General features: G+C 43.5%; 1 protein-coding gene across 6 annotated transcripts in view; it reads right to left on the bottom strand.

Moving 5' to 3' along the window:
- Positions 1 to 361: 361 nt before the first annotated feature.
- The window catches only part of clec16a (C-type lectin domain containing 16A), a 129614-nt gene continuing 104005 nt past the window's right edge, over positions 362 to 25970 (bottom strand). For all 6 annotated transcript variants that reach the window (XM_017718318.2, XM_017718321.2, XM_017718319.2 and 3 more), the window contains 3 exons: positions 25367 to 25507; positions 15986 to 16132; positions 362 to 3294 (listed from right to left, as the gene is read on the bottom strand). In XM_017718318.2, coding sequence (XP_017573807.1) covers positions 2822 to 3294; positions 15986 to 16132; positions 25367 to 25507 — 761 coding nt within the window. In that variant the 3' untranslated portion in view covers positions 362 to 2821. The remainder of the gene's footprint in view (positions 3295 to 15985; positions 16133 to 25366; positions 25508 to 25970) is intronic.

The raw sequence follows: 25970 nt of genomic DNA, 5'->3' as shown, positions 1-25970 counted from the left end.
GTCTGCAACACTAAATATGACATCAAACCAACATCTAATCCCAAAGCAGTCACTGCCGATGCTGCGGGTCTGAAAGGACGTGTAGCCCTCACTGAGAAAAGGAAAGAGATGGGAGAAACTGTCCTGGGACACTTGAACTGGACTGAATCTGAGATGTGGAGTAAGGCTTTATGAAATTTGTTACAGGATTTATTGGGATGGGGAGAAGCAGAAAATGATCAACCAACTTCTAGGACTGAACTTTGGAGGTGTGTCTGCAGATTCTTTGAGGAATGAAGAGTGAAAAGCATATATATATATATTACATTGTGAATAAATATCATGATAAATGGACCAAAATAAACGGCCCAAAATTACTTGGGAAAACGTCCGGTTCCATTGACTCTCAGGTAAAGTAAAGTAGGTTTTTTCCTTCTCCTGTAAAGTTACTATGTTGGAGATTTGGAGGTTTTGTTCCGACATCGGCGATATGTTCTGCTGTTTGCTCACTCTGAAAAATGAACAGCTTGTACTTCGTGTAATAAATAAATGGGTCTCTGACTCTCACAGTGCTGTCTGCTCACCTACGATCTCAAAAAAAAAAAAAGACACAAAGCCACTGATGAAGTGCGAACGCACGTTCAGTCAACGCGGAACAGTCCTCCAGGAGAAAGCACCGCTGGACAGACTCCAAAAAGGCTTTGTACATTCCTCAGTGTTAAGACTGGTAAAAGCGAGCGGGCGTTCGCTCACCCACTCGGACATAGTCATAAAAACAAACCCGCTCTGCTGCTCCTCCTCTCACACAGACGAGGAGCTCCGGACAAACCCACCCATTCACTCGTAATCCAGCCTCGCTCAGACACGCAGCACCACGACAGCAAAACGAGAAAGACAACGGTGCTCAGACGAGAAAACAAAGCTGCGCTCTGAAGGACGCTCGGGCATCAGTGACCGCATTGTTCCCGTGAGAGCGCCACTGTTCTCTGGGAACGAAAACAGAAACGCTGCATTCCAGAGCGCCCTAAACAAAGAGGAGGCGCCAAAACGAAGTCACCGGCGCGATGAATCTACAAAGAAGGGCATTCACGCCATCATTAACCGGTACACAGGTACGGATACAGCTGCATGCCAAAGTTCAAACACCCCAGGCCAAACTATTCCGGCTGATTTCCTGTGGAAAACTGAAACCTTAGTGCAAAATTTCTATTTCCTTTTATTAAAAACGATAAAACACAACACGACCTGTGCTGTAACTTTCACACAGGCCACGTTTCATGTTCCCCCAGTGCGTCTTACGCATTTGTTAAACCCAGTGACCAAACAGTGACCGCGCATTCAGCAAAACATGGGGCGCCCAAACTTCTGCACACAACTGTATGTCCAGGCTTAAAGCGATGGTTCCCCCAAAAACATGACCTAAACATTCAGCCCCTTTTCCAAACGCTGTCGGTCAGCCAAGACATGCTCACTGCTTCGTTAGTGCTGAGCTGGAGCTCAGAGCTAATGTAGCTAACAATCAGTGAAAGCCTATAGGCACCAGTCGCATCGTGCTAACACGGCAAGACAGCTTAAAGGGCCCATATCACAGAAAAAAGGGCTTTGCTTGCTTACTTTGAAATAAATACTGGAAAGGTTTCAGAAGGTATCACTCACTCGCTGTATGAAAATATGCAGCAAAAGCGGCCCGCTTTGAATAAATGATTTTTGTGATGTCACAAGCACGAGCTCATTTACATACGTCAGCCTTAAAGGCACAGTCTGTTTAATTTTGAGGGATACTGGGTGGATAGAAAATTGTCTTTTAATGAATGAATTATGAGCAATTTTTGCTTCATAAATTGAACTGGTTGGGGGGGGTCTAAAAAATGTAGGTTTTGGGCCCTTTAACCTAAACCTAGACATGCAGTTAGCACCATGCTAAATGGTGGGGTGTAAGTTTGCATTAATACTACATTAGCTCCAGTGCTATCAGGGGTGGATCAAAGTTTCACGAGACCCCAGGTGTCTTTGGAGGCCCGCCCATCCTGACACTCTGACAACACAACAAAATATATTAAAAAAAACGTATATAACTTTAATAAACCGCTCGTTTATGTGCGCTTTAAACAGTGTAAACAAACATTTATTTTCAATTAATGTGCAATAAGGCTATTATTTCCATATCTTTGCTGCTGGGGGCTTTTAAATCATTTAAGCAGGGTAGAAGAAGAGGGGGCTTTTAATTTATTACATATTAAAGGAATATTTGTTAGTAATCCATCCCAGACTTAAAGGGCCCACATCATAAAAACTGAACTGGCCATTAAAAAGTTTAATTCTGTATGTAAACATAATTTCCAAATGTCCTGCTCACTCCCCAGTTACAGCCCAGAAATGGAAAATAAGCTCCTAAAACCCGTTTTGAATTCACTGTTTTTGTGATGTCATAAAGACCAAATCATTTCTCTACATCCCCCTATTCAGTTTAATGCCTTCTCCTCACACCGAAGGCAGAAGGAGGAGTATTTCAAGAGGGACTGCCTTTTGGATTGAGGCACAGCCAATCAGAACAGAGCTCATTTACATATATATGTCTTAAAGGCACAGTAAGAAAAACAGCCTGCTAGATTTTGGCACACAAACTCGCACAGATGTTAGAAATGGAACCCTGGGGGAAAAATAAAGAAGAAAAATGCGGGATATGGGCCCTTTAAGAAGCAAGTCTCTGACATCAAACATGTCTTGGCTGATCATCTACGTCTGGGTCAAGGTTAAAAGTGTGTGAATGAGATATTCGGCTGAACTATCGCTTTAAGGAGTGAGCTTCTCCACTGGAAGTGTCTCCTCAGAGCAGGTCCGCTCAGTCTATTTCGGTCTCCTGCTCTAGGTCAGGGTTCTCCTCCGGGTCTGGCTGAGGAACGTGAGCTGCAGGCTCGCTCTCTGCTCGAGTCTCGGCCTCTTGTCTCGACGTCGACTCCGGCTCCTCAGAATCCACATCTGCTGGTTCAGAATCGGGAGAAGGTTCGTTCTCCTCTGGAATGACAGTAATGTCCTTCCTGTCCTCTTCTCCTGCGGTGTTCTCCGTGTTGTCCCCCAGGGACAGGCCTGAGCGAGCTGAAGACTCTTCGGGTTTGAGGTCCTCGTCGTGGGCGGCGCTCGGCGTCTCCTCCTGGACGGAGGACTGCGAGCTGAAGGCCCGGAGGCGAGGTGGGTCCGCTGGGGGCAGCAGGGTGAGGGAGTCCACGCTGAGAGTCTCAGCGTCCGCGTCCGACAGCAGGGAGATGGTGGGCTGGGCGGCAGGCGTCAGGCTGGGAGCCAGAGCAGGAGCTGGAGCTAAAACAGGGAGAGCAGAGTCAGTCAGAACCATGCGAGAACCCACAGCTTCGTCTGTTCACATCAACACAGCAGAGACCAATGGTGAGAGGACACTATGTGAGCTAGAGCCGGCATGGATGGAGACCTAAAGCTCAAAGCACAGCGACTCCGTGTTCTCCAAAAAACAAATCACCAAAGAACCCAAATGATGGGCTGGTGTGCTGAACCTGTGTGAGATTGTTTGAAGTCTCTAGAACATTCTCATTCACAGTTTTCTGCAGTATTTTCCTCATTCATGTTGTTCTAGAACGTTCTCCTCTTTTCACACTCATCTAGATTATTTACCTCCTTCACACTCTCCTAGAGTGTTCTCCATTTACACTGTTTTAGACTGTTCTCCTCAATTACACTGTTCCAGAATGTTCTTCTCACTCACACTGTTCTACCTCATTTACGTTGTTCTAGAATCCATTGAAGCTGTTCAGGAAAGTTCTCTCCATTCACATCATTCTAGAATATGATTCTTATTTGCATCGTTCCAGAATGCTCTCCATCATCAACACTGATCTAAAATGTTCTGCATTCACACGGTTCTATTAATGTTCTCCTACACCCATGCTTTTCTAAACTGTTCTCCCCACTGTCCCTGACCTAGAATGTTATTCTGCACTCATACTGAATATTTTTATCGTTCCCAAATGTTCTCTCTCTCATTTACACTATCCTAGATTGTTCTCCCCATTCACACTTTGCTGGAATGCTCTCTCCTTCGTCACAAGGTTCTAGAATGTTCTCCTTCATTCACACGGTTCTGAAATGTCATGTCCCACTTAAACTGTTTACACTTTGTTCTAGTATAAGGGGTGGGCAGTACGATGACATGAGGTTCTAAAAAAAGTTCTCTTCCATTTTAGCTGTACTAGTAAGCTCTCCAAATTCACACTGTTCTATAATGTTCTCCTTCATTCACCCTGCTCCAGGACACGCTGTGGGCAATTTGCCAAGTGTGAGAACATCCTTCTAAAATGCTCTCCACACAACCTGCTCCTCCATTCACACTTTCCTGGAATGTTCTCCCCAGGTTCACACTGTTCCTCTGTTTCGTGCCGTTTTGAAATGTTATCTCCCTCACTCAAACTGTTCTACGACGTTCTCCCCCTCACTAACCCTGGTTCATTTGATTCAGAGCACACCAGCCAAACAGCCTCCAGCTGCCAGCGCTCAACTGTTTGCAGTTGTCTTTAGAAAGAAAAAACAGACAAGCCCAAAGAAACACAACAACTGGGTGGAGAACATCTGAGAAACCCAAACTCACACCAGTATGACACACCGGTCAAACATGTACTGTGTGTTTGTTGGCATTTGTTCTCCGTGTTCTGGCTTCACGGTTTTAGAGCAGTGGTTCTCCAGTACTGGGTTTCTATATTTCTATATTCTCCCTTATGTAGAACAGCAAATTCAGCTGATTAAGTTGGTAAAAAAGCTGCGAATCTGCAGGGTGAGGCGTGGTAGAACAGAGGAAATCCAAAAACGTTCTAGTCTCAGGGCTCAGAGGGGCCGAGGAAGACTTTGGGGACGCAGAGCTGATCGTAAAAACACTGCGGTATTTTGCACTTGCATGAATGTGACTCACAAACTCCTGGCCGAGAACCTCCCGCAGGAGGAGACTGCAATTACAGCTCAAAAAGCACAATGGGTTGCAGAGACAACAGAGACTGAGTGAAGGGAGGAAACAGAGGAAATGCTTGATTATCCTGAAAAGCTGCTGTTTACTGGATGCAGACAGTGATGTAACAGAATGAGCCGCTTATCTTCAACGTTTTCTATCAGATGTCCACGTTTCAAGGATATAAAGAAACGAGGGGTTTTATGTGACGATTAACAGTAGACGTTTAAAAATGATGGTTCTTTAATAAAGAAAGTGGTAAAAGAGTTCTTTGCACTGTGAAAGGGTTCCTCACATTCATGGAGAACGTGCTGTAGAGCAGGGTTTCTCAACCCCTGGGCCGCACAGCATCCAGTGGTGGTCCTTGGGCCAATAATGTGGGAGGCTAGAGGTCCACAGCGGGAATCTGATGACACTATCATATATAACTCAATTTAACATTAAAATAATAAGTATTAATTGTTTCCAAACAGCAAAATCCTGCAAAAGGGTGCACAAAGACTCATTGATTCATCAGATTTCTGCTCTTTGCCTCTAGAAACAAAACACCCCGCCCCTCACATTCCGCTCATCCGACCACAATTCCGCCTGACCTCTGGTATAACACGAGCTTATGTTGGTCTAATCTGTTTGTGTGCATGGTTCTATATGGTTTAGAACCTTTTAAAATGGTCCACATGGCACCCAAAAGGTTCTTCTACTGTTACGGTGTCACCAACAGAAGAACCCTGTTCGGGTGCTACACACAAACCTTTCCGAAAAGGTTCTATATAGAACCATCTATAGCACACTCATGCACATTTTCCATCAATCTGAAGAACCCTTTCATGATGCTGAGAAACCTTTAACCATGCAAAGGGTTGTCTGAGTGTTCATGGTTCTACACAGAACCATGTTCTTTACTGAAGAACCCTTGAAGCACCGTCCTTTTTAAGTGTGTGTATAATAACTGATATCTGACAGCTCAGCTCCCAGCTACTTACTATCTCCTGTAATTTAATACAGCGCAGGGGCACCGACTAATCTAGCCCACCTTTCTGAAGACACGCCATCACAACACTGATAAGGAATTCCACCGGTTTTCAAATTTCCTACAAAAGAGTAGGAATTGTGGTGGTTTGGCGTGAAACGCCCCATTCTAGAGAAACGTACCGAGCCAGAACTGTTCACAGTGGTGGTGACAGGAACCAGACGTCCACCTCTAAAAACTCCATCATAGAATTATTACCAAATAATATTGTTATTCAAGGTGGAAAAATTCAGGTCCAGAAAGTAAAAATCCTTCTCAGGATTTTGTCCCAAAGGCCTGGCTTCTCTAGTTGGATCAAACCATCAGCAGAGCTGTCCAGGCAGTTGTAACAAAATCCTGAGAAGGATTTTTACTTTCTGGACCCACCTCTGCTTAAAGCTGCATTACGTAAGCTTTGGGGATTTGGAGACCTCTGTGGTGGAAATGTGTAACTGCACACACCATGTGGAAGAACATTTTGTAAAAAGAGTATAAGATGACAGTAATTCAGAGAGTTTTGGTGTGAAATGCTCGGTTCTAGAGTCAGAACTGTTCACAGTGGTGGTGATAGGAACCAGACGTCCATCTCTAAAAGCTCCCTCACAGAATTATTACTAAACAACGGTTACAAATCTGTACAAATCTTTACAGGCACTGCTTTATGATAGTTTTGAAACAAGGTGCTTAATCAAACAGATTTTTCAGTTCTTACTGCGAGAGGGTGGGAGAGCCGGGGGTTCCGAAGCAAAACTGGTGAAAACTCTATTAACAACAATAACTTCTCAAAATAACCACAGCATCCTCGCAGCTGCTGCCTCTTCAAGTACCTATTGCTGCCTTGAACATGAGCCAACTGCACATGAGCATTTGAACAGACTGTTCGTTACATCTGTCTGTGGTGAACTGAACAGAATGTCCTTTAAACTAATGTAAACAAGATTGTGAGAGATTTCAGTATAGCCACCGACACGATGCAGGAGAGGGAAGCAGCGACGCTGAAGAAAGGGAAAAAAAAGCTCATGCTGCAAATTGTACTAAGATAAGCTTGAAAAATAAGCTGTAAATGCACTAAACAGGAAAACACTGTTGATATGAAAGGCAAGAATGGACAGAGACAAGGGCAGAGAAATACACAAACGTGAGGCAATCAGATACAGGAAAAGATGCCAAACAGGAAGCGAGTGAAACGGCCTCTTTATCCCCTACTGGAGCACTGACCTTCTAAAAGAACTGCCATCGAGCCTTCAGACAGTGGCCACAAACTATATATATATATATATATATATATATGTGTGTGTGTGGGTGTGTGTGTATGTATACACCCCAATCAGGCATAACATTCTGACCACCTCCTTGTTTCTACACTCACTGTCCACTTTATCAGCTCCACTGACCGTATAGCTGCTCTCTGCAGTTCTACAGTTACAGACTGTAGTCCATCTGTTTCTCTGATACTCTGTTACCCTGTTCTTCAGTGGTCAGGACCCCCATGGACCCTCACAGAGCAGGTACTGTTTGGGTGGTGGGTCATTCTCAGCACTGCGGTAACACTGACGTGGTGGTGGTGTGTTAGTGTGTGTTGTGCTGGTCTGAGTGGATCAGACACATCAGTGCTGCTGGAGTTTTTAAACACCTCAGTGTCGCTGCTGGACTGAGAACAGTCCACCAACAAAAATATCCAGCCAACAGCGTCCTGTGGGCAGCGTCCTGTGACCCCTGATGAAGGACTAGAGGATGACCAACACAAACTGTGCAGCAGCAGATGAGCTGTCGTCTCTGACTTTACATCTACAAGATGGACCGACAAGGTAGGAGTGTCTAATAGAGTGGACAGTGAGTGGACACAGTGTTTAAACACTCCAGCAGCACTGCTGTGTCTGATCCACTCACACTAGCACAACACACACTAACACACCACCAAAACGTGACCCACCACCTGCTCTGTGAGGGTCCATGGGGGTCCTGACCACTGAAGAACAGGGTAGCAGAGTATCAGAGAAAATCACTAAAGTTCTGCCTGAGATCAGATGAGTCCTGCTTTAAAAGAGCTGCACCGGCTGTCTGTGTCGCTCAGGACAGAGTTTAAAGCTCCGCTTACATCACAGAGTGTCTGTCTGTTTATGTTCTAGATACTGTGAAGATACTGACCCTTCGCTAGCAAACTCAGTAAAAGACAGAAAACGTGGAGAGGCTCTTTCAGCTCTTCTGCTTCTAAACTGTGGAGCTCAGCTTTCAGTAGACAGTCGAGCTCAGAGCTCACTTCAAATAAACATCTGAAAACGCAGCTCTTTAACTCAGAGCTGCATTAAAACTCTCCGTCTCATGCTGTTTATCTTTAATCTGATCTTTTCTTATATGATTCTAAATGAATAATTTCATGTATTACTGTTTGGCTTTATCACCTGTCCGTAAAGCACTCTGAGCTGCCATGGCAAGAAAAGTGCTACATAAATAAAAAGGCTGATTATTATTATTATTATTTTTTTTATTATAGGATAACCAACTTGCCTAAGGAAGGAGAAAGATAAAGAAAAAAATGGAAAAAAAACTGGGGAAAATGTGGCTCCTAACAACCACCCGGAAGAGCTGGTCGACCTCAAAACTGCCCCCATCAGATAAACAGCACTTAACGCTTTCATCTTCGAGAGAGAGGAGACTCCAGACTAGTGTGCTTTTATGAACCGATGCGTCAAAACTTGTAATTGAGGTTTTTTAGATCAACCAGCTTCTAAGACTGCAGATTCTTTGAGGAACTGAAAGTGAGCCTCCTGAAAAGAATGGAGGCAGGAATAAAGGGCAGGAGTGAAAATCATGATATTATATCACGTTGTTGTGTAATTTTCTGTTCAGTCTACGTGTTCAGATTTGACCTAACCAGTGCTTTAACAGCTGCTCTGGTCAGAAATGAAAGACATGAAGGGTCTCTGACTCGTGCACAGCACTGTACGCTCACCTATAACGTCAATAAACAAATAAAAAAATACATATACATATGTATGTATATCTGTATAATTGTTTTTTTTTCCCTTCTCTTTTTTTTAATTTACTTATTTATTTATTTTTATTTAGTTGTCTGTTTATTTACTTATTTTTTTTTACTTTTTTATTTTTTTTCTATTTATTTATTTACTTATTTAATTATCATTATTATGATTTATTATTATTATTATCTTTTTTTTTTTCTCTTTCCTCTCTTCTTCTCTTTCTTTCCTGTCCTCTTTTTTATTGCCTGTCAGGCCTGGCCAAACAAATAAAATACAAACTTTAACAAGAATAGGCTTTAGTAACCTATAGAGCTTTTCTTGTGAAAACAAATATGTTTGGTACATCAGTACATTCGGATTACCATTCCGATTGCAAACATGGCCAAACATGACAGGTTAAAAAACATAAATAAATAAATAATAAATAAATAAGTAAATAAATAATAATAAAAAAAAGACAAACAAGTGCAAATGCACGTGAAACAGTCAGCCTGGGGACGTGTGGCTGCGGATTTCTTCGGAAAATTGAAAGCAAGTCTCCTGCAAAGAATCAAGCCAAGGCAAAAGGGTGGAAAGGTTCTGTATAGTTTGTTGCCTGATGATGAGAAATAAATAACTGGGAATTTCTGGGCCGTTTTGACTGGAAAATAAAGTAACGGCAGGGTGGTCTCTGACTTGGCACTCTATATTACACGCCCGTCTAGAAATAATGGTTCTTGAGGGAGTTAAAATAAATGAAATAACCTTTTAAACACATTACAAAGAAGCCTTGTTGGCGACTGGTCGAGAAAGGCGCTCGTACTCGCCCGAAGGTTGAGGGCATATCCAAAATAACAGAGCTGGGGCCGGGTTCACAAAATCTTCTTAAATACGTGTTTTTCTTGAGAAACTGTTATTGATCAAGTAACATCTTAAGATTTTCTTTTTTAACTACTTTCTTAAGAATAATTCTAAATACAAGCGATATTCTTGAAAATATTGCGTTCTTAAATGTTTTCGTGACTTTACGACAGACGCTGTCTTAAGCTGTACGAGTTGACGAGGTGAGCATCTAAACGGATCACGGACGCTGCCTCGGCTGCCCCTCATCCTCCTCCGTCACCCACAGTTATCATACCGGGTGATTCAAAAAGGTTCGTCTGATTTCAAGATGATTGATTTCACCTGTAAGTCATCACAGATCAGAGCAGTGAGCTGTAAACAGTTTAAATGAGCATAAAGTTTATTATGTAGTTCTACAAGGTCTCAGTCTGAACCTCCTCCAGCTGTACGGACGACATCAACACCACAGTCAGACTCATCCCAGACTGGACTGAGCGTGTCGGGCGTCGCTGCTCTCACGGCTCTTTCAGTGGGATTTCGGAGATCGTCCAGTGCTGTGGAACCAGCGCCGAACGCTCTGAGCTGCTGGAGCTTCACTGCTGATGAAAATCCCGCTGCCCAGTTCTGACGGATTCACATTGATTGACGTGGAGAACGCAGAACGTTCTGCTCAGGGGTCTCAGCTCCTCTCAGACTGAAGGAGCCAGTCAGAAACTCAATGACCTCCTCTTACAGCTGGAGTGTGATTGGTTCCTCGGCGGTTGTAATAATATGGCGCTTTGAAATGAATCTTTTTGAATCACCCTGTATTTTCTAAGGAGGACCTTCACCTCAAGTTTTCTGGCACTTGGTTTGATGTTTTTCCTCATTTTGCTCCTCTGACCGGAATTAACGGGAATAAGAGTCAATAGAAAGTCAAGCAGTATCTCACTTTGTTTATATTATGAGGTAAAATGCAACACAACCCACCTAAGAAAACAATAAAGAATATCCGAGAACTCCTAAAGTTTTTTTGAGGACATTCTCACGAACATCTCAGTGTTTGTCTTCAGAACCTTCCCAAGTTTCCGTGAATCCGGCCCCTGGAAACCGAGGACACAGTCTACTGGCCGTGCATAGCCGAGCAGCAAAGGGTGCCTCTAAGCTTTTCAGCATGTCCTCTTCTCAGTATGTCAACAGCTGAGCGGGCTTTGGGTTTCTTAGAAGTGCTCAAGTCCTTCACGTTATCTCCTCATCTCCATTCTCAGTGCACCAGTTCCAAGCACAGTGATTTCCTTGCTATCAAAACAAGGTTTATTTTATGGACTAAGCTGCAACAGAAGCACCAGTGTGGGCTGATTTAATCACGGCAGGCAGAAAGTGGGCGCGTGCTGGACGCTACCGATTAAAAAGGATGGTTCTTCAAGGGTTCTTTAGTAAACAAAATGGTTCTATGTAGAACCACGTACACTCAAAGAGCTCTTCGGATAATGAAAGGGATCTCTGCATGGTGAAATGGTTCTTCAGGTTAACAGAGAACGTGCTGTAGATGGTTCTGTGTAGTTTCTACAGAGCACTAAAAAGGGTTCTTTTCTTATTACAATGTCATACAATCCTATATAGAACCAATGGAACCAATTTGACATACTGTATATGCTTTCAAATAGCACCTTTTTGAAAAGGGTTCTACATAGCACCAAGAACGGTTCTTCTATCGTTAAAGCACTCTTAAAACAGATGGTTATATATAGAACCATAAACACTCAAAGAACCCTCTGCATGATTAAAGAGTTCTTTGCATTATAAAAGCTTTAGACACATGTGCTTTAGACAGTTAGGTTCTATACAGCACCTAAAAGGGTTATTCTATTGCTACAGTGTCAAGCTTGTAACAATAAAAGAACCTTTTCGGGCTGTATGTGGAACACTTTTTGAAAAGGTTCTATATAGAACTGTCTACAGCACGCTCCTGCATATTTTCCATTTGTTCCGTTTTTTAAAAACCTGGCTGTCTTGGCTGTAAATATGTCTCGGTATGTGCTGATGTCTACCTTAAGCTCAGCTACAGCTGCTTTTCTCACATCTCTGGCAGGAAACTTTCCCAAAAGCAGAAGTTTCTCTCAAAATCTCTCAACGTTTGCTTTGTTACGAGGCTGAAGTCGCTTCTCGTTCGAATTTTTCTGTTCCACCTTAAAGGGTGCAACAGTCACTGTTTAAGGTGGAACGAGAAAATTTGAACGAGAAGCGTTCGTGACTTCTTAGTGTTTCAGTTTCTCGTTGCAGATTAAACGTATCAGGAAACCAGCTGGAGTGACTATAAACACCAGTAAGTCCATTCGTCTCCAAATTACCGACGTCCGTCTTAAATCTCTCTCTTTGCCGTTTCGTAGCTACTAGCTGGGCGAGACTGTCGTCTGTGTTGCTATGGTGACCAGCCGTCTGGGCTGATCTTCAGGGTTAAAGGGTGAATCAGCAGTTCTACATTAACTCCAGCGTTTAAGACCATTTACTGTTAAACTGAGTTGAAGGATCAGCAGAGCTTTATTTTACTGTAGAGGAGGATTATTTTATTATTACCTGCTGATCTGATTCAGCTGTGGAGCCGCGACAGGGCTGGAAAAGAGCTGCAGGTGGCTCCAGAGCCGCGCTACCAACCCGTCATAAAATATAAATAAATAATACAAATAAATGTCAGTAATTAATAAAGCATTAAATGTACCTTTCCGATGCACGCAGACACTCGGTTACACTAATCTTATGTCTTGAAACTAATTACGAGTAAACCGCTCATGTCTTCACGTTTTGCCAAAAGCCTAATTCCAAGCAGAGGGTGCGTTCTTAGGAGTAGAAGGTCCTATCTGCCTTTGACCTGTTCCAAAAGGTATGCAGGATAAAAACGAGTACAGTCTGTCCAAATATGAACATTATGCTCTAACCCGCATGCACTTCCACCAGATGAGAGTACAGATACGCCAAAGATGATTTGCATGATCAGATTTGACCGTATACAGCTTTAATGAATGAGGGCCACTGTCTAGCTATGGAAATCAGGTGGGGCATTAGACCACATGCCCACGAGTTAAAGAAAAAAGAGAGACAGCTGGCAGCTCTGCAGCTCTTACTGTGAGCTCCTCTTCTCAGATTAAGCTTCCAGAGAAATAAAGTGAGGGAGGAAGCCTACAATTACACTCAAGATTGAAGTTTAAAGGTCAGTTGCTTCAGTTACGCTGAACTTTGAGGTCATTACATTTACTCGGGGACTAAGAGGAAGATTACCGGAGAAAAGAAGAACTTATCTAAATTAGTCAACCACCTCCAGCTCAGAGACCGAAATCTGTAGGAGACTTCACAGAAGCCACAACACCGCTCGCTTATCTCTTCAAAAGACACTGCAGGTTCTATCCTGGGCTTCTGTGGTGTGAAGACGTCGAAAGTCTTTCAGGTTTTTCCAAAACCACACTCCTCGACCACCGGTCGGTTTCTCACAGCTGTGGGAGGGAGCGGCTATGACAGAGCAAGCCTCGCTGAGCTCCGCCCACGTACTGATTAATAGCACTACGACGAATTTGAACCAGTCAGAAGCTCCACTGGCCGCTCTAATTGCGCAGTGCCTTTCAGATGCTCGTCTGGAGTTCCCAGGAAAAAACAAAAAAACAAAAAACAGCTCATTTTTTATCCTTCGGCAGTGTTCTGAGAACCTATGTCGGGCTTTCCATGGAATACTTGGAAAGCCGGATGAGTTTGGTAGGCAGAACTTTTCGGTTCCACTTTTAGTAGTCTTTGCAGTGTAGTCTTAAAGGGGAATTCCACCAAGTTTTCTAAATTTCTGTGCAATTCAGAGGCTGGGAAAGCCATTCAGAGCGATCTGATAGGAAATGGCTCACTGCAGAGAAACGTACCAATTCAGATTCCGTTGTAAACAACAACGGTCCAGAGCCACCAGCTTTTATATGGAATGTTGATGATGGGAAAATAGCGGAAAATCTGAAAATAGTCATTTTCCTTGGTCGGCTATTAGATCTATCACAAAACAGTGTCTCAGACATCAGGCAGTGAATTCATAACCATTTCATATAATAGCTTTTATAGAGGTGGACGTCTGGTTCCTATCAGCACCACTGTGAACAATTCTGAATCGCTGCTGCCAGAACAAAACCTTGTACCTCCATTTTTCTCATTTTTCAGTTTTTGACAAATACACAAGTCCCCATGGTCCAATATGCTGTGATTAAATGGACCAACAGAAATGACTCAAAAATACTTGGAAAAACGTCTGGTTCCATTGACTTGCATTAAAAGTAGGAGTAGGTTTTTTCCTTTTCCTGTTAAGTTCAATTTTGGAGATACAAGGTTTTATTACAACAACAGCGATACGAAACCACTCTGAATGACTTTACACCATAACCACTCAATTATGCTGCAATTTGGGTGGAATTCCCCTTTAATATGACAGATAAAGGACCTTTGCTTTCCATATTTATATCTACTTGCTGAAAAAAGCAACATTAGCCAAAGGCAACACTGAACATCTGAAGGACATTATAACTTCTTGGAAACAATTTGCCTTAAAAGAGACTTTCTGGGCAAAAAACAGATGCATATTACGCTCCTGTCAGATTCTGGCACAGCGAGGCACAACACTAGATGAAGCGAGGCAGGCCGTGAACTCACGCACACACACAGCTGATAGAAAATGACTGGCATTAAATGTGGCACAAACGGTGATCACTATGGGTACACGATAAAGCGCAGAGTCCCCAGTGTTTTGACCTTGTCACAAAGTCACAACTGCATCAGGGTTGTGAGGTCACACCTAACACACTCAGTGGTGAAGTGAGCGGCAGAGCTTGGCCTGCATTTCAAGCCATAAGCATCTAAATTTGGTCAAAAAAAAAAAAAGTCAAAAATTCAGCTCTACAATTGGGGCTGCGGCTAACGATTATTTTCACTGTCGATTAATCTGTTGGTTATTTTCTCGGTTAATCGACTAGTTGATTGGTCTTTAAATTGATGTCCACCTCTGAAGGGGCGGGGCTTCATACAGCAGCACTATTATTGGCAACACAGAGGAAATGCTAATCTAACCAGTGACTAAATGCAAACATCTCTACACGAATTATTTGACATAATTACGCTGCTTTTTAAGTTGCTACCATGTTTATACCAGCGAGTTAGCTGGTATTTTAACGGCACCAAAACGAAGGCTTGCTGTGTTGTGAATCAGAGCAGCCGGTCATGTCCGGTTCACGAGGCAGCGTGAACCTCAAACTTCTAATGTGACTGCGGATTAAGGCAAAACATCTGACTCAGCGCGGTAACGTGAATGCAGCCTAATTCACAGCACTGTGTGTGTGTGTGTGTGTGTGGCGGGGTGTTTACAGCAATGTGATTAGTGTGAAGTCACCACACACCACATCACGCAGTCTAATACAGCACAGCGCTGCTGCGGAGTTCACGCAGCAACAGAGAAATAAACTTTGATTAAATAAAACTTTCAACATCATTTATTACATCATTTACAACATTATTACATCTGGCATCAGCGCTACTACTCACTGTTCTCAGGCCGAAATACCCAAGGAGAAAAAAGAGCACGACAGAACATTAACAGGTAATAAACCAGTAGGAGGAGAGAGGAGAGGGAAGATGACAGATGAGGACTGAGTCTCTTACGACAAGCCACAGGCTTAATTCTTCCATCTGCACATACGGACACCTTACTGCACATCTTTCATTACCGCACTGCCTTTTTTATCTCAGGATGGATCGCATTGCATATTTTCCATCCACACATCTTTCTATTGATCCATCCATCCATTCACCCACACATCTTTCTATTGATCCACCCATCCATCCATCCATTCACCCACACATCTTTCTATTGATCCACCCATCCATCCATCCATTCACCCACACATCTTTCTATTGATCCATCCATCCATCCATCTTTCTGTGATCCATCCATCCAGTAATATTTGTCTGTTTACCTTAAAGACCACCTTCCTCTGTACATGTCATGCTCTACCACGGCTTTCTGTGATCTTCCTATGGCTTTAAAATATAACAGCATAAACCTGAGTGAGGCAGTGCAACGTGCGGAGAACTCAAACACCGCCGGGAGCTGCACAGCACCGCCGTGGGATGCAGTGTGGTGGAGCGCGGAGTCTTACAGACAGACGGGTCCACAGGAACAGCGTTACAAAGCAGAAAGCGACGCGCCATCTGTGTATATATGCTTTGGTGCGTTACCTGACGAGCTCTGTGCGGTGGACTGAGTGGACGCACTGCTGGCGGTGACGTAGTCACAGTGATCCGCACTGCTGCTGGTACTGGAGTTGGGTGAGGGGGGGCACAGGGCCGAGGGGCTGTGCTGCGCAACATGGGCCACCGCGAAACCTGCAGGAACACATACAACACAAAGACCTGTTACCCAGCACACAGAGCACCGGCGCAACTATGCGTAGCGTCGCTCAGGCAGCCTTCGACTAGCCACTGGTGGTCGGACGTCGGGACACTTTTACTTCAAAACGATGGGATCTAACTGTTAATGTGGCAAAAATGGTTAAAACTTATTTCCACAAGTGTAAATTCAGGGGTTACGCATAATAATATTAAAAGAAGCATGTGCTCTATTTAACGGGAAAATAAAATCCTTTGTATTTTGTTTTTATCCTGGCTGGTTCGAGGGGTGGGCGGAGCCTGGGGCCGGTCAGACTGTACAGGGTGCATCTGCCTTTTTAGATTTGACAGTGAATAACTATGAACTACTGTACAACATTCCACTGACCTTCCATGCCCCTGTATTTTGAACATATGAGGAAAAACAAGGAACAAGCCAGACAATTGGGCGCTGTATATGGGCTGATTTGCATATCATGTGATACACAGCAATCAGATTTTAATCTGACTAACCAGAGATGCATTTGCTTACCAGCAAAATAGCATGTGGATAAAATCTCATCAATCCAGATACAAGTGAAAAGAAGAATATACAGGTCAGAGTAAAAGCTGAAACTAATAATTTATCAATGTGCACGTCTGGAATCTGAACAGCTTCCCATCACGTGGTAAACAACCACAGCCGAGCTGTAACGGTAAATCTGAACCCAAGGCAAAGGGTTTAACAGAATGAGCTGAAGTCATAATCATCACTCTGCTTTGAGCTGCTGATGAGCTCAAACCATTAAATGATCAAGCCTTTAGGCTACAGTCAGTACAGTAACTACCCAAATCTGATGTCAATGTCCTTCTGACTTGGATTCATAAGATTTTATACACATGCATTTTCGCAGGTAATCAAATGCATTTCCAGATTAAAATCGGATTGTCTTGTGGCACATAATATGCAAATCAGCCGACATACAACACCCAATCACCTGTGTTGCTCCTTGGTTTTCCTGTTCTGCTCAAAAGACAGGGGGCGTGGCTGGTCCGTGAGATGCTGTACAGTAGTTTATACAGTAGTTCACAGTCAAATCTAAAAAGGCAGATGTGTCTTGTACAGTCTGACTGGCCTTAGGCCCCGCCCACCCCTTGAAACAGCCCTGATAAAGATAATACACCATGCATTTTTTTAGATCTTTACTTTGGAAAATGCCCAAAATATTTCTCTTGGCATTGAAATGAGCACATGTTCCATTTAATATCATTATAAACAATAAGAAAGAACTACGTGCGTCACGAACACCAAACACACTAAACAGCAGAACGAGACTTCATGGCCAAGATAATTCACTCTGAGCAGCTCTTGGCTTCATTACTAGAGCTAGATGGAAGTCAAAAAGGCTGCTTTTGCCGGCAACAACTTCAGGGTCTGCCTCATTTTTGTATATAAAAGTGGCTCGGATTTCTTTTGTGAGTCCAAACAGCTCTGAAAACATCAGTTCTGTGTCACATTAGGTCAAAAATCTGATCTGCGTTACTTCAGCCTGAACTGGACAGACAGAAAACCGTCTGATCACTGATCTTGCTTCTCTTTCACTGCGATCTGTACAGCCCAAGGTGCTCCTACTGTGTTGTTTTGTTCTGTACAGACGGTTTCACTTTCTACTTTTCATTAAGAAAGCCCAACCAAACACCTCAGCATGCATCACCACGTTATCAGCTGATATATGATTCTTTATAAGTGACTGCGGAAAAGATCTGCTACCAGTCTATTCCAGTGAATCTGATAAGAAACCATTCAGCTTTATTCACCCATTAACTGGAATCTGAAAAAGGAACAATGAAGCAAAATGACAGCAACCGGTACCAATAATTCAAATCCTGAGTGAGGCAGACTCAGTTCAGCTTTACTGAGGAAATTACTGCTTATAGAGGGTTTACAGCTACAGCAGATAAAGGGAGACCACGGCCTCAGAGCTCTCTCCTATACAAACAATTCAACACGTTCCCCTGAAACCGCATGTGTACACATTTTATACCCTGATCAGGCGTAACGTTCAGACCACCTCCTCGTTTCTACACTCACTGTCCACTTTATCAGCTCAACTGACCATATAGTTCCACTCTGTAGTTCTACAGTTACAGACTGTAGTCCATCTGTTTCTCTGATACTCTGTTACCCTGTTCTTCAGTGGTCAGGACCCCCATGGACCCTCACAGAGCAGGTGCTTTTTGGGTAGTGGGTCATTCTCAGCACTGCAGTAACACTGATGTGGTGGTACCTGTTACCCTTTACATTGTATGTAAACAGTATGTAAAGATTTAATTGGTGAAATCTGGAACTGGACCACGAGCCCTTCGAGCTTCCAGTACAGCTCGGCTTGACCCGCCATCCTTCAAGGCGCGTGGAAGACCAGCGTGGAGAATGTTCTCCGTACTGGAGCCCAGGTGGTGGAACGAACTCCCACTGGCTGTCCGAACAGCAGAGCCTCTCACGGTCTTCAAACGCAGACTGAAGACCGTCTCTTTACACAGCACTTAAATCAGCACTGAGTTATAAGCTGCACTTATATATTATATTGTATTGTATTGCACTGTGTATTGTATTTTATTGCATGGCACAGAGTTCTTTTAGTTTCTATCAGTATCTGAGCTCAGGACCGTCTTTCTCTCTAACCTACTGGTAACTAGCAGAGAGACTTTCTCTAGACCAGGGGTGTCAAACTCAAATGCACAGGGGGCCAAAATTCAAAACACACTTTATTTCGCGGGCCAAACAGAATAAACATTTATTGAACACACTAAAACTAAATGTTTTTTGAACATAAATATGAATAAAAATAGACAGGAATGCTATTCTGGAATAAAAAAATAAACTTAAACTTTAAATAACATAAATTTCTTGCTCTCCGTAAAAATATATCCACTCAAAATTATAGTTAGAAATATGAACATGCTGCAAAACAAACAAAACCTGGAAATAGAAATAAATTTTGTGCTTTTCAGCAACAACAAATAACGAATCAAAACGTTCAGTTTTCTTTGCTCTTATGCCGTTTTATCAGAGCTGGACGCTTGGCATCATGTTGGTTTCTGTTTGGCGTGAGGTCCCGTGCTGTGGAGACTCTCAGGATGGACAGCAGGTGCTCCTCAGTGAGACGACTCCTGTGTGCTGTTCTGTTCGTCTTCATCACTGAGAACAGCTTCTCCCACAGAGATGTGCCACCAAACATGCACAAGGTTCGAGCCGCATGTAGGCGGAGCTGGGGCGCTGCTGCGGGACTGGAGTGAATAAGCTCTGTGGCCCTGCAGGGTCGTACTCATTACACCGCAGCTCAATCCGCTCCATCTGAACCTGCACAGGTGCCGTTTCCACGTCGACGGCGGTCCGAGTCACCAAAGCGCCGCGCGAGCTCCGAGGGCAGGGCGCTCGGCTTGTCAGCAAAGTGCGTGTTTATGAACAACGTTGTGCCGACGTGGTTCAGCATTACTTGGCAACGGGGAAAGTGAGGCAAGTTGCTCTGGTGCATTTGTTTCGCCCATAAAAGCAGCTTCACTTGAAATGCCTTCACTGCGTCATACGTCAGTGATCATGCGGTCACGGCCCTGGAGCTGGAGCTTTAACGCACGCAGGTCAGCCAGAAACGCCAGCTCACTTTTCATCCCACAGAACGGTGGCGTCTGTTCCTTTACTGTCCATGAACTGACAGATTTCGTTGCTGAGCTCAAAAACTCCGTTGAGAACTTTTCCGCGACTTGGCCGATGCACCTCTGTATGATAAGGGATGTCGGCAAACTCTGAATCCATCTCCCGCATAAAGGACTGAAACTGCCGGTGATTTAAACCTTCACTTCGGATAAAGTTCACGGTTTGCGTTACAGCGCTCGTTACATGGTCCATCTTCAGGACCACGTAGTGCTTGCTGGTGCATGATGCAGTGAAATGCTGTTAACTCCAGTGAAGTGCAGTTCTCCTCCTGCATCTTCACTCTCATCCTTCACTCTAGTCCACTTCTTTCACCGCACATAGCCGGCGCTCCATCAGATGGAAGTCCAATAAGTTTATCCCAGGGCAGTTTCATGTCGGTTCACTTTCACATACGTTTTCAAAAATGTCCTGTCCAGTCGTCCCGTGCATCGACTTAATGTCCAATATTTCCTCTGTAACGCGCAAACTGGAGTCCACCCCACGGATGGAGGTGGCCAGCTGTGCAGCGTCAGTCATGTCAGTGCTTTCATCCACAGCAAGAGAGTCAGAATGAAGTCTTTGCCTCTTTCACTCAACTGTGTTCTTAAATCAGTGGCCAGCTCACAAACTCCACCAGCAGCCGTATTTCTACTTAGGCTTAATTTGCCAGAATCTGTTTTTTGTCTGGACATACGACGTCGCACACCTTGATCACGCAGCTCTTCAGAAAGTCTCCCTCGCTGGACGGCTGGGCTGCTGGAGCGATTTCCTGGCTTTCACAGCTGCTTTGCTTTGTGATTCCCGGGTGAAAAACGTCTGCAGCTTCTTTTTTAACTCGTCTACTTTCTGTATCTTTTGCTCTGCATTCAGGTCTTTCAGGTTATCCTGATGTTTTGTCTCATGGCGCCGTCTTAGATTAAATTCTTTGAATACAGCCACAATAGCGGCACCAATGAGACAAACGGGTCTACCGGCAACGTCCGTAAGCATTTACTCAGCCTCCCATCGGGTTTGAAAGGCTCTGTTTTCAGAACCAGCTGTTCTCTTCGGCATCGTGAGCGGCTAGCTTCGCAATAACTTGTAGCAACAGACACTAGACTTGATTGGCGCGGAAAGCGCAGCTGAAGCGCTGCATTATGGGATCTGTAGTTTATTGTGTTACCAGCGCTTCATATTGCCGGGCCATTAGTAACAATAATATAAAATGATCTCACGGGCCGGATATAGTTGCAAGCCGGGCCGGATGTGGCCCGCGGGCCTCGAAGTTGGACACATATGCTCTAGACAGACAAAGCTCTTCTTGTAAGTTGATCTGGATAAGCGCGTCCGCTAAATGCTGTAAATGTATGTAAATTTCATGATCAATGGCCAAGAAGAAATGATCCAAAATTACTTGAAAGTAATATCTGGTTCCACTGACTTACATTAAAGTGTTTTTTTCTCTTTTATACACACTATATATATATATATAGAGAGAGAGAGAGAGAGAGAGAGAGACAGATTAACGTAAAAAGCCCGCGCTCCTCACACACCCCCACTGTCGAAGAACTGATGGGGGATTTTTTTTTGCATGTTGGTACTTTTTAGTGGTGATCTGGCGCTACCAGAACAGTGAACATGTATGATAAAGGTGAAGGTTTACCAGCGATGAATCAGCCAGGTTTCAGTAGCGTGGCCCAGCGAGGTGACACCAGAGGCATTCAAGAAAAGCTGGTAGGGGGCCAACAGTTCTGGGAACCACAAAGTCATCTGAGGTGACCAAAGGACGCAAATTATTCACTGAGTTCCCTAAACCTAATAGTCACTTCAACGAATAGAAAAACTGCTATACAGACCACACATACCAGACGATAAACCAGAGAGCTCCACTGAAGGTGTTCAACCACACTGCTTCTCCATTCCAGCCAAAACAGAAACACAATGAGTAAAAGCAGATTAATATCTATTAAGAACGTCAACCGAGATGCACATCGTGTAAAATGACCGTGACGAATATTTTCACTGGTATTTACAGAAGAACCAGCAGTTAAATGGAACATGCAACGCAGAGCTGGCCGCAGCGAGATGCGAGTCATGAGATAAGCCGTCTCTGCTCACCAACAGCCTCACAGAAGATACGTCTGCACGTTTTCTGTTCATCTGAAAGGCATCGCTGCTCTCGCATTCAGATTCCACTTAAAACCCCAGGAGTAACTCGCTCCACTGATCTGAGACTGACTAACTTATTTGGAGGCCAAATAAGGTTGGATCATCTCGCCGAAGGATCACGGTCGGGAGGAAGCTACAGGCGCGACGGGGCTGAAATTTCAGTGAAACAATATGACGAAAACCGCAGCCTTGAGAAGGAGAACTGCTCCTGAAATTCTGGAGAAAACAGAACTAGGATGTAAAAGGCTACAGCTAATCCTCTTATCTCACAGCCAGTCATCATCTCCCTGCCGCCGTTTATAAAGTTACACCATTACAACAAAAACAAACGTCTGATCTGATCAGAAAAAAGCTGTGACTCAATAAAAACCTCTCGCTCGCACATATAATTAACATCGGGCACCAGATGCTGATGATAAGTCCAATCGTGTTTCCTGAATTACGTCACTTTTGGCTGTTGCTCTGAATGTTTCTCATTTTCTGAGGGCAACAAATTCGCGGTCAAGTGAAAAAACGATGCGTCTAAAACATGATTTCAGTCAAAAAAATCAAAAACTAAATAATTTAAAAATATTTATTATTTTGTGAGCATGACTTCACTCTAACACTGGGTGCTACCTCAACATATCTTCATGTAGGACTAAAACTGAGATTTAAGCCATATTAGTGATTGTGGATTGTAAAGGAATTTTCAAGATATAGACAGTAACCACTTAGCAACACCTTAGCAACCATCCGGGATACCATAGCAACCACCTAGCAACAGCCTTAGAACTATCTGCAACACCACAGCAACCACCTAGCCACAACTTAGCAACCACTTGGGATATTGCAGCAACCACCTGGCAACCATCTGGGATCCCACAGCAACCACCTAGCCACAACTTAGGAACCACTTGGGATATTACAGCAACCACCTGGCAACCATCTGGGATCCCACAGCAACCACCTATCAACACCGTAATAAGCAACTGGGACACCATAGCAACCACCTAGCAACATCCTATCAACCACCTCAATTTCCATAGCAACCCCTGGCAAGAAATACAATAAACCAAAAAAAAAAGAGATATTACTACATTTTAAAAGACTAATATTAAAATAACTTTTTTGTTCGATTCCATCAGCAGCTCACGATTTAATTTAATAAATGACTGATTAGAAAAAAAAACGGTTCCGACGTCTTTACAGTGGTGGTGATGGGAACCAGACGTCGCCATGACTACAACACAGATACAGACACTTTATTTACCATCCAGAACCACCAGAGAACCTAGAGAGTCTTCTGAGCTTATATCTTCTTCAGCTCCTTAGCTGCCACCAGTGGTTCCAAACCGCACTCGGTCGTGTTCTTCATAACGTTCATATTTCATAAGCTCCATTCAGAAGCTGGGCGTCGTGTGAGGCTGTAGCTCTTCTCTCCAGTCAAACAGATTTACATTTATTTCATGCAGCTACTGAATAATTCGCCTTACGCTTTGGTCACGAAGATTCAGATGGACAAACCAAAATACAGCCTGGAGAATAAGAGGATATGGAAAATTGATGATGGGGAAAAAGTAGAAAACCGGAAAAAAGAAGCTTTCTTTGGGGACTATTTTGGCTCTCAACACCCAGCATGTATCCCTCCACCATGAATTAATTTTAAGCCAAAACTTAACCATCACAAATCACAACAATCACAAAACTCTCATAAAACAGCGTCTCAGTCATCAGGCAGTGAATTCAGAAACAGCTCATGTAGGAACTTTCTGTAGGAGCTTTTAGAGGGACGTCTGGTTCCCATCACCACCACTGTGGACGGCTCTGACTCTAGATCGGAGCGATTCACACCAAACGGCTCTGAATGACTCGGTTTATCTTGATCATGTAATCATGCAGAACATTTAAAAATTCCCCATTTAGAACTCTTTGCAGCACAGATGAAGCAGTGGCGTAATATGGATCGATAGCTGTCAGACAGAGCTCAGTCTGAGAGTTCAGTTACAGCTCAGTGAAAACAGCGCCATCACTCGGCGTGATGATGACGCAGCATCACTGATGCGGGATGGAGGAAATCATCTCAAACACACACTATTAATAAAACTACACTCTTAAAATCACGGTTCTCCAAGAAAATGGCTCTATATAGAACCATGAACACTCAAAATATCCTTCTCATGATTGAAGGATTCTCTGCATCCTGAAAGACGGACAGAGAAAGCTGTAGACCAGGGGGCTTTAATTAAAATCCAATAAGGTCCAGTTAGAGAGAATTTCCTCAAGTGAGGGTCCAGAACCTGTTAACGTCTAACCTGCATCATGACTCAGCGCCGTATACTGTTTACTGAAGGAGCCGAGTAGGAAAATCAGCATCTCATACAGTCGACAGCTGAACATCAGATCAAATAAAGTCCAGTTCGGTCAGATTTCACCAACATTTACTGAACATCAGATCAAATAAATTCCAGTTCGGTCAGATTTCACCACCATTTACTGAACATCAGATCAAATAAAGTCCAGTTCGGTCAGATTTCACCACCATTTACTGAACATCAGATCAAATAAAGTCCAGTTCGGTCAGATTTCACCAACATTTACTGAACATCAGATCAAATAAAGTCCAGTTCGGTCAGATTTCACCAACATTTACTGAACATCAGATCAAATAAAGTCCAGTTCGGTCAGATTTCAACACCATTTACTGAACATCAGATCAAATAAAGTCCAGTTCGGTCAGATTTCAACAACATTTACTGAACATCAGATCAAATAAATTCCAGTTCGGTCAGATTTCACCAACATTTACTGAACATCAGATCAAATAAATTCCAGTTCGGTCAGATTTCACCAACATTTACTGAACATCAGATCAAATAAAGTCCAGTTCGGTCAGATTTCACCAACATTTACTGAACATCAGATCAAATAAAGTCCAGTTCGGTCAGATTTCACCAACATTTACTGAACATCAGATCAAATAAAGTCCAGTTCGGTCAGATTTCACCAACATTTACTGAACATCAGATCAAATAAAGTCCAGTTCGGTCAGATTTCAACATCATTTACTGAACATCAGATCAAATAAAGTCCAGTTCGGTCAGATTTCAACAACATTTACTGAACATCAGATCAAATAAAGTCCAGTTCGGTCAGATTTCACCAACATTTACTGAATATCAGATCAAATAAAGTCCAGTTCGGTCAGATTTCAACAACATTTACTGAACATCCGATCAAATAAAGTCTATTGTTATGTCAAGCTTGTAACAACCCTTTTGGAAGCTAACCAAACCTGCCAAGTGTGAACAAGTTTAAAGCCTTTATTTGTGTACAGCTGGACTGATAAGCGCTGCAGGTGCGAATGTAACAGTAGACATTGTGCCGTACAGCAGCTGGAGAGCTTGTCGTTCTCCGTTTTTCACAGTTACCTGGAACTTTGTCCACGGAGGCGAAGGCGGGGCCTCGTCGAGCCTGGTCGTAGAAGCGGAAGGGCAGCTGAGATGCAGACGCAGCGGACTGACTGAAGCCCAGAACCTCAGAGGACGGCTGGACAGGAAGGTCCAGAAGCGCTGCAGGAGTGAAAAAAGAGGTTGAGAGAGTTTGGAAAAGCAAGAGGAGAGAAAGAAGAAGAAGGGATGCAAATCGCACACAAAAAAACGTGTTCCCGAAAGAGCAACAGCTGAAAACAGTTCAAAACGCTTTGCACACACAATCTGAATAAACACATTTACATACCTTTAAACGCTTCTAGACGCTTTCAGCTCAGGTGTATGCAAAAGGTTTAGGTGCCCTGATTACATTACACGTACTGTGGATTGTCTAAGAGAAAACTCCGGTTATTGTCCCCCACGTATGATAAGAACAGGCTAAATATTTACACTAACTATATTTGATAAAAACAAAAAACTGCCATATCGGGCTAAACAGGAACTCCTCAATGCAGACACCCAGGAACTGACTTTCAAAAGGTAAATCAAGGTTCCTAAGTGGTTCTCGGACATACAGCTGTAGCAAAATCATTTACATCATCTG

The sequence above is a fragment of the Pygocentrus nattereri genome, chromosome 14 (genome assembly GCF_015220715.1).
Source record: "Pygocentrus nattereri isolate fPygNat1 chromosome 14, fPygNat1.pri, whole genome shotgun sequence".
NCBI classification, from domain to species: domain Eukaryota; kingdom Metazoa; phylum Chordata; class Actinopteri; order Characiformes; family Serrasalmidae; genus Pygocentrus; species Pygocentrus nattereri.
The sequence above is the reverse complement of the archived record's forward strand: the minus strand, read 5'-3'. Positions and strand labels throughout refer to the sequence as shown.